Below are 10,292 nucleotides of genomic sequence, written 5' to 3'. Positions count from 1 at the left end.
AGGGGTGCCTATCTGATAGAGTGCCCCGGTTCTTTATGAGTCTTCTAGAATCCTGCGACCACAATGATTCACCTAGACTTTTGCTCTTTTCATCCCCTGAGCCCCAATAAATAAATATAAAAAATAAAAAAAAAAAAAATAAATAATAAATTATATATATATATATATATATATATATACACATCAGCTATCAAAGGAATTAAATCTAACCATGTGGAGAACGCATTTATGCTAAGTGAAATAAGTCAGTCACAGAAAGTTGAATACGATATGATTTCACTCATGTGTGGAATCAAAGAACAAAAAGAATCATAAGGAAAGAAAAAAAGGAGGCAAATCAAGACACTGGCTCCCTTCTTCTTTTTCCTTTTTTAATTTAAATTCAGTTAGTTAGCATACGATGTCTATCTATGCTAGACATCATAGCATATCTATGCTATCTGGGACCAGCAGTGGCCAGGCTTGTAGTTTACTGTGATCTGAGCTGAGAGTTGCCTCCTGGGCTCACTGACCATAACCAGTTTCCCCACTCCACTCCTTGGGCACTCTATCAGATAGGCACCCCTGTTCTTTATGAGTCTTCTAGAATCCTGAGACCACAATGATTCACCTAGAATTTTGCTCTTTTCATCCCCTGAGCCCCTTTTAGAAAGGGATATATGTCCCTGGAGCAGATTTCTAATGGTTTCTATTTTGTGCTCTGATGTTCTATCACTTTCTTGTAGCCAGCTTATGGAGGCTTCCTCCCCACTCTGGTTATCTTCCAATATTTCGGAAGTGTATGATTCAGCACTTCTGACCTTGCAGAAAGCAGTCATTTTTCTGACTGCAGAGTTCCTGATAAATCTTCTAATATCTCAGGTGGAATTCATGTGTGTTCAGAATGATTTCATAGATACCCAGCTAAATTTGAGGGACCAGATAAAGGAAGGTTCCCTACTCTGTCATCACCTAGTACAACACCCTTTATCCAGTCATCCATTGATGAACTTCTATCTAGGTAGTTTCCATGTCTTGGTTACTGTAAATATGCTGCAAAATGAAAGGGGTATGTATATCTTTTTAAATTTATGTTTTTATTTCCTTCAGAAAATGCTCAGAAGTGAAATTCATGGATCATATGGTAGTTTTATTTTTAATGTTTTCAAGGAGCCTCCATACTCTTTTCTACAGTGGCTGCCCCAATTTACATCCCTATCAACAGTGCACAGGATTCCCTTTTCCCACATTCTCACCAACACTTGTTTTTTGTCTTTTGGATACTGAACATTCAAGGAGGCATGAGGTAATATTGCATTGTTGTTGTGATTTCTGTTTCGCTGGTGATTACTGATGTTGAACACCTTTTGTTGAAAACTTATTTTATTTAAATTAATTTAGTTAACATATACTGTATCAATATTTTCAGATGTAGAGTTTAGCTATTCATTAGTTGCATATGCACCCAGTACTCATTGTATCACATGCCTTCTTTAATGCCCATCAACCAGTTGTCCCATCCCCTCACCCACCTCCACTCCAGCACTCCCAGCTTGTTTCCTATAGTTAAGAGTCTCTTACGGTTTGTTTGCCTCTCTAACTTCACCTTATTTTTTTCTTCCCTTCCCCTATGATCCTCTATTTTGTTCATTAATTTCACACATGTGTGAAATCATATGATAATTGTTTTTCTGTGATTGAGTTAGTTCACTAAGCATAATGCCCTCCAGTTATATCCACATCAAAGTAAGAGGTAAGAGTTTAATTATTTCTGGTGGCTGAGTAATATTCCATTATATATAATACATATATATTTAAATATATTCAATATATTAGTATAGATAACATACATAATTATAAGGTTATATATATAATCTGATTATCCATTCATCTACCAATGGACATCTGGGCTCTTTCTGTACTTTGGCTATTGTGGATATTGCTGCTATAATTATTGGGGTGCAGGTGTCCCTTCTAATAGCAACACTTGTATCCTTTGGGTAAATACCTACTAGGGCAATTGCATGGTCATGTAGTAGCTCTATTTTTAACTTCTTTTTTTTGGTAGCTGTTGTTTTTATAATTTTTTTTTTTTTGCAAATATCTTCTCCCATTCTGTGGGTTGCCTCTGTGTTTTCTTGACTGTTTCCTTGTTATGCAGAAGCTATTGATTTTGATGAAATCCCAAAAGTTTATTTTTGTTTTTGTTTCCTTTGCCTTTGGAGCCATACCTTGAAAGAAGTTGCTGTGGCTGATATCGAAGAGATTACTGCAGATGTTCTCCTCTAGGATTCTGATGGATTCCTGTCTCACGTTGAGGTCTTTTATCCATTTTGAGTTTATCTTTGTGCACGGTGTAAGAGAATGCTTGAGTTTCATTCTTCTACATATAGCTGCTTAGTTTTCCCAGCACCATTTACTGAAGAGATTGTCTTTTTTCCACTGTATATTTTTTCCTGTTTTGTCAAAGATTATTTGTCCATAGAGTTGAGGGTCCATATCTGGGCTCTCTACTCTGTTCCACTGGTCTATGTGTCTGTTTTTATGCCAGTACCATGCTGTCTTGGTGATCACAGCTTTGTAGTAAAGCCTGAAATCAGGTAACATGATGCCCCCAGTTTTGTTTTTGATTTTCACATTTCCTTAGTGATTCGGGGTCTCTTCTGATTCCATACAAATTTTAGGATAATTTGCTCCAGCCTTTTGAAGAATACCAGTGGAATTTTGATCAGAATGGCATTAAAAGTGTAGATTGCTCTAGGAAGTTTACACATTTTAACAATGTTTATTCTTCCAATCCAAGAGCATTAAATGGTCTTCCATCTTTTTTGTGTGTTCTTCAATTTCTTTCATGAGTGTTCTGTAATTCCTTGAGTACAGATCCTTTACCTATTTGGTTAGGTTTATTCCCAGGTATCTTATGGTTCTTGATGCTATAGTAAAGGGAATAGACTCTTTAATTTTCCTTTCTGTATCTTCATTGTTAGTGTATAAGAAATCCACTGATTTTTGTACATTGACTTTGTATCCTGCCATGTTGCTGAATTGTTGTATGAGTTCTATTAGTTTGGGGGTGGAGTCTTTTGTGTTTTCCAAATAAAGAATCATGTCATCTGCAAAGAGAGAGAGTTTGACATCTTCATTGCCAATTTGGATACCTTTTATTTCTCTTTGTTGTTCGATTGCTGTTGCTAGGACTTCTAATACCATGTTGAACAAGAGTGGTGAGAGTTGGCATCCTTGTCGTGTTCCTGATCTCAACGGGAAGGCTGCAAGCTTTTTCCCTTTGAGGATGATATTTGCTGTGGGTCTTTCATAGATAGATTTGATGAAGTTCAGGAATGTTCCCTCTATCCCTATACTTTGATGCGTTTTAACCAGGAACGGATGCTTCATTTGGTCAAACGCTTTTTTCTGCATCAATTGAGAGGACCATGTGATTCTTCTCTCTTCTCATATTAATTTTTTCTATCACATTGACTGATTAGCAAATGTTGAATCATACTTGTAGCCCAGGAATGAATCCCACCTGGTCATGGTCGATAAACAAAGAGGCAACCCATGGAATGGGAAAAGATATTTTCAAATAACTACAGACAAAAGGTTGATATCCAGGATCTATAAAGAACTCCTCAAACTGCACACACAAAAAACAGACAATCATATAAAAAAAAAATGGGCAGAAGATATGAACAGACACTTCTCCAATGAAGACATACAAATGGCTAACAGATACATGAAAAAATGTTCATCATCACTAGCCCTCAGGCAGATTCAAATTAAAACCACATTGAGATACCACCTTACACCAATTAGAATGACCAAAGTTAGCAAGACAGGAAACAACATGTGTTGGAAGGGATGTGAAGAAAGGGGACCCTCTTTTTTTTTAATTTTAATTGATATATTTATTTTCAGAAAAACAGTATTCATTATTTTTTCACCACACCCAGTGCTCCATGCAATCCGTGCTGTCTATAATACCCACCAACTGGTACCCCAACCTCCCACAGCCCCTCCACTTCAAACCCCTCAGATTGTTTTTCAGAGTCCATAGTCTCCACCTCCCCTTCCAATTTACCCCAACTCCCTTCTCCTCTCTAACACCCCTTGTCCTCCATGATATTTGTTATGCTCCACAAATAAGTGAAACCATATGATAATTGACTCTCTCTGCTTGACTTATTTCACACAGCGTAATTTCTTCCAGTCCCATCCACGTTGCTACAAAAGTTGGGTATTCATCCTTTATGATGGAGGCAATTAATCTTTGACAAAACAGGAAAAAATATACAGTGGAAAAAAGACAGTCTTTTCAATAAATGGTGCTGGGAAAACGGGACAGCTATATGTAGAAGAATGAAACTCGACCATTCTCTTACACCGTACACAAAGATGAACTCAAAATGGATAAGAGACCTCAATGTGAGACAGGAATCCATCAGAATCCTAGAGAAGAACATAGGCAGTAATCTCTTCGATATCAGCCAAAGCAACTTCTTTCAAGATATGTCTCCAAAGGCAAAGGAAACAAAAGCAAAAATAAACTTTTGGGACTTCATCAAAATCAAAAGCTTCTGCACAGCAAGGGAAACAGTCAAAAAAAAAAAAAAAACAAAGAGGCAACCCACGGAATGGGAGAAGATATTTGCAAACGACAGTACAGTCAAAAGGTTGATGTCCAGGATCTATAATGAACTCCTCAAACTCAACACACATGAAACAGGAAAACATATCAAAAAATGGGCAGAAGATATGAACAGACACTTCTCCAATGGAGACATACAAATGGCTATCAGACACATGAAAAAATGTTCATCATCATTAGCCCTCAGGGAGATTAAAATTAAAACCACACTGAGATATCACCTTACACCAGTTAGAATGGCCAAAATTAACAAAACAGGAAACAACATGTGTTGGATAGGATGTGGATAAAGGGGAACCCTCTTCCACTGTTGGTGGGAATGCAAGTTGGTACAGCCTCTTTGGAGAACAGTGTGGAGATTCCTCAAGAAATTAAAAATAGAACTTCCCTATGACCCTGCAATTGCACTCCTGGGTATTTACCCCAAAGATACAGATGTCGTGAAATGAAGGGCTATCTGTACCCCAATGTTTATAGCAGCAATGGCCACGGTCGCCAAACTATGGAAAGAACCAAGATGCCCTTCAACGGACGAATGGATAAGAAAGATATTTTTGCAGAATTCTTATAAAGCAATATATTAAGAAAGAGTAGAAAAGGCTTTCAATCATGAATGGCATAGCCACATCATGAAATATCATGCAGACTCTGAAGTAAAGAATCAGCATTACCTTAGTTGACTGGAGGCAAGTTCATGAGGTATTATTGAGTAAAAGGGAAGAATGGAAGCAGGTAGGAAAAAAGGCAGCCCTAAAACATAAGAAGAATTTCTGATGAGCATATGATACAACCTATCCTTTTGTACAGTGTATGAATGTGCATGTGTGCATAATCCAGGAAGAGTTTTTCAGTTTTATTCATTTATTCATTATTATGTATGTTATTCAGCAAACAGTATGTCATTCATTTTTGGTGCATTGTTCCAAGATTTATTTTTTACATATAACAACCAGTGCTCCATACAATATGAACCCTCCTTAATACCCATCACTAGGCCAACACATCCCCCAACCCATTCCCCTCTAAAACCCTTGGTTTGCTTCTCAAAGTCCACAGTCTCTCATGGTTTGACTCCCCCTCAGGTTTCCCCCCTTTCATTTTTCCCTTCCTTGCACTAATGTCCTCCATGTTATTCCTTATGTTCCTCAAGTAAGTGAAACCATATGATAACTGACTTTCTCTACTTTACTAATTTCACTCAGGAAGAGAAGTTTTTAAAGACACTAAGTACTTAAGGAATAAAGATTGTCAGGAGGAATGAAATTAGGTCAAGTATACTATTTTCAAAACAACTGTGTACCAGGTGGTGGGTATTAGAGAGGGCACAGATTGCATGGAGCACTGGGTGTGGTGCAAAAATAATGAATACTGTTATGCTGAAAATAAAAAATAAATTAAAAAAACAACTGTGTAAAACAAAATTCAATGAGAATCTAAAACTAATGTATGTGAATACATAAAATAATAATTCAGTGTTGTCAAGATGGGTCACTAATTCCAGATTAAATGTCTAAAGACTTGGAAAAAAATAATATGAGTGAATGATCTTTACAACTGGGGAGCAAGCACTAAGTGATTATTTTTTCTGACATAAAGATATGCAGATTGAAATATGCTTATGAAGGTAAAAGCAATCTTCAGTCAAATGTAAAGAAGAGATGATGGTCAAATATGATGCAACTTTTAGAAATGGATCTCATCACAAAGAGAGAAAGACCCATGGGGAATGACAGAAATGCAAAAACAATTGGGTAATACATATAGAGGTGATTTATTAGCACACAATGTACAAAGTATCATTTATTTTCATTTTTGTTTATTGCAAGGACTGCTAAGTAAAAAAAATATATATTAGTGACAGCTCAATATTTCAGAATGGATAATATCAAAAACGTAATATAAAGAATACCATATACAGAGTGGCAGATCTGAGCCCATACTACTAATAACACAATTCAACACATATATGTCAATACATATACACTAGAACACAATGAAAACAACAAAATTGGTAAAACAAATAGAAACCCCTCTTCTGATTCCTTGTTTGAAAGAATGCAATCAAAAGCAGGAATAAACCACTGACTCCACGGTACAAATGCAATGACATAGTAGAGACAATGTACTGTACAGAAAAAATGAAAAGCTAATTCACAAATATATTCAGCTCCCTTAGTAATGAAACCATTTCAAAGCAAAGCTCCTTCATATAGTTTTCATTGTTAGATAATTGTTTTCATGTGAATGCCCAGAGGAACAGGGGATGCTGTGAAAATGTATGCCTCATACATTATGTTGCAGGGTCTTATCTGCAAGAAATAAATTGGTCTAGGTTTTTCTCATCAGTATGGAAACAGAGTCCAATATGTCCCATTTTAAAAACAAAAAAGAAATGCCCTGACTTCCCTGGACATCCCTCCATAACTAATATTATTATTTTGTTTAACTGCAAAACTCAGTGGTTATGTTCTATTTTTACTGGAAGTACTTTATGCCTCCCATCCCTTCATTTCCTTGTCACCAATCACCCATGTGTTGCTGAGCTCATTATTCACTTCTTTCTTTAACATCCCCAATGAATTCATTCATCAGTTCATCAGACATGCAATTGAGCATAGAGATCCCCAGGTTCTGGGCAAGGCTGGAGGCTGTCAGGTAACCTCAGGTAAATGCAGCAGGCTTGGATTTTGTCTAACCTTTGCCTTCAGGACCTGCTGGGCTCTGGGACTCACCTGAATGGCAGCTCTGAAGGAGGGGTCTCTATGTGGTAGTTTGAATTCCTCCTGTGTGGGGATGATGGTGACTAAACTCTGTCCCCTCACAAGATGGCAGGAAGGTGGCTGGCATCAGTCTTCCAGCCAAGCTTAGGATTCCAGAGACAACAGTCTTGTACCATCCAGCCCAAGGAGGCACAGGCAGAGTATCTCCTGCTACACAGGATATATTTAGAGCTTCCTCTGTCTGTTCATGAGGCATGTTTCCTTCCTGCTCCTCTAACTTCTAAGCACATGAGTTTCCTATGTTACACTGCTGTAGACATGAAGGAAAATTTTCCTGGAGATTGTGTGCTCCTTACAGACTAGGTTATAACCAAGTGAATCCAGAGCTCTTCCTCAGGAGCTCTGTTGTTCCCAGAGTATGGACCTTCACCTTATCCTAACCCTGACTTCAACTTTCCACAAAGTCTAGGACTGAGCAATGTGTATCAATTAGATCCCTTGGATCTAATGTTGACTTGTGTTGGACACACAGCCCTGTGATCTATAGAATATCACTATTTGCCTTTTCAGTGAGGAGAACTAAGATATTTTGATATAAACCTTGAGCAAGGGATGCCTAGGTGGCTCAGCCCATTGGGTGTCTACCTTCAGCTCAGGTCATGATCCTGGGATACTGGGATTGAGTCCCATATCAGGCTCTTTCCTAGTGCGGAGCCTGTTTCTCCCTCTGCATGCTCTTTCTCTATCTCTCTGTGATAAATAAATAAATAAAGAAAATCTTAAACAAACAAACAAACAAACATCTTGAGCAAGACATACCTCAGCTCCATGACACATTTTCCAAATGATTAGGAATTTCATACTTGTAAATTTAGTTATTTGGTCCCTTACAAATTATTAACAAGAATTTTTTAATTATAAGAATTATAAGAAATATATTTAGAATTTTTTTGCACTCTTTTAATGATTTTGGAATAAAAATAATAAGCACATTTGTTCCTATAGCTTCCAGAATGAACCAAGTCTTGCAAACACTTTTTTTTTTTAGCCCAATGAGAACCATTTCAGAGTTTTTGACCCCTTGAATTGTCAGACCATAAATGTGTTTTAAACACTAATGTACTCATTTTACATTGTCATTAGTAACTGAATAAAAACACTTATCCAATAAAATTTTGCTCAGGAAACTAAGCTTAAGCGATCTCAGGAACTTGTTCTTTCCTATGACAACTGGCCACGTAGAGTCTCCTTCACAAAGAATGTTTTCAGAGCCCTCTTTACATCTTTGTTCCTCAGGCTGTAGATAAAGGGGTTCAGCATGGGTGTGACCACCGTGTACATCACTGAGGCCACTGCACTTGCGTGGGAGCTCTGGGTAGCAGCAGAGCTAAGGTACACACCAAGCATTGTACAATAAAATAAGGAGACAACAGAAAGGTGTGATGCACAAGTGGAAAATGCTTTATACTTGCCCTGAGCTGATGATATTCCACATATGGAGGAAACAATCTTAGAATAAGAGTAAAGGATCCCAGAAAAAGGGCCACCACCCAGCAGGACAGCTGCAGAATACATCACCATATTATTGAGAAAGGTGTCAGAACAGGCAAGTTGGATCATCTGATTGAGTTCACAGAAATAGTGGGGGATTTCCACCTCTGTACAGAAGGACAGCCGCAACACCATTAAGGTTTGTAGAAGGGAATGAAGTATACATATGGTCCAGCACATTAGAACCAGAAGTCTACAAAGCTGAGGGTTTATGATAACCATGTAGTGTAGAGGCTGACAGATGGCCACAAAGCGATCATAGGCCATCACGGCCAGGAGAAAGACATCCAATACAGCAAAGAGTACGAAAAAATAAATCTGTGTGACACAGCTTGCATAGGTTATGACTTTACTTTCTGTCTGTATATTCATCAGCATCTTAGGGACAGTGGTGGAAGTGGAAGAGATGTCTACAAAGGAGAGGTTGGCCAGGAAGAAGTACATGGGGGTGTGGAGGTGGGAGTCAGAGTGGACGGCCAGAATGATGAGCAGGTTTCCAACCACAGTGATCAGGTACATGGAGAGGAAAAGCCCAAATATGAGGGGCTGCAGTTCTGGTTCCTCTGAAAATCCCAGAAGAAGAAACTTTGAAAATCGTGTATCATTGCTGGCTTTCATGTGGTGGAGGTGACTTCATGGACAGAGGCAATAGCATGATTAATTTTCATACACTCACAGACTTAAAATGCTAACTTTTAAATTTTGTAGTTTAATTCATAATTAATTTTGTAGTATGTATTTATTTTAATATTTTGCACATGGATAGGGTCCCATTCAGGGGAGCCCCTGTACTACCATAGTTATGGGATTTTTGTTTCTATCACTTAATTTACAAAAGACCACGCATTCCACATTTTTAGTTAAAAATTATTGCAAATCCCAGAAATACAAATTAAGTCCTGGCCATGATTTAGGCATTTCTAGGTGATGAATATAGGGTTGTAAAGAACAAAATTCCCTATCACTCAATAATGGAGAAATAATATATTAACAAATAAGAAAATAAATAGCATTTCAGAGGGTAGGAGATGGTATGAAGAAAAAGAAAGCACGGATAAAGCAGAGTGAATATGGCATGCTATTTTCTTGGGTATGTACGTCAATTCTGTGAACAAGGTGACATTGGAACAAAAAATCTCAAGTAAGAGATGGAGGCAGCTCAAGGATTACAGAGGAGAGGGAATTGCCAATGCAAAGGCCTTGAGAAAAGTACTTATTTCCAAATGTTCACGTGAAAAAAGCAAAGCCAGTGCTACAAGCAGAATGAGCAGAAGGGAGCCTGAGTAGAGAAGTGGCCTCTCTGCTAACTTGAAACCTCAAGGCAAAGGGTCTTCCTTGTCCACACTGCCTCTCCCACTGTATTCATTGTGTTGCAAAGGCATCACATGAATTGA

The 10,292-nt window shown here is 37.8% G+C and overlaps 1 protein-coding gene across 1 annotated transcript; it reads right to left on the bottom strand.

Moving 5' to 3' along the window:
- Positions 1 to 8,568: 8,568 nt before the first annotated feature.
- On the bottom strand, positions 8,569 to 9,516 carry LOC132009712 (olfactory receptor-like protein OLF4). The gene has a single exon (XM_059387742.1). The coding sequence runs from the start codon at positions 9,514 to 9,516 to the stop codon at positions 8,569 to 8,571; it is 948 nt and encodes a 315-aa protein (XP_059243725.1).
- Positions 9,517 to 10,292: the final 776 nt, after the last annotated feature.

The sequence above is a fragment of the Mustela nigripes genome, chromosome 2 (assembly GCF_022355385.1).
Source record: "Mustela nigripes isolate SB6536 chromosome 2, MUSNIG.SB6536, whole genome shotgun sequence".
NCBI lineage: Eukaryota > Metazoa > Chordata > Mammalia > Carnivora > Mustelidae > Mustela > Mustela nigripes.
This window is presented reverse-complemented; position numbering and strand designations above follow the sequence as displayed.

Coding starts and splice junctions, on each gene's coding strand:
- LOC132009712 (XM_059387742.1), bottom strand. CDS start 9,516: ATGAAAGCCAGCAATGATACACGATTTTCAAAGTTTCTTCTTCTGGGA.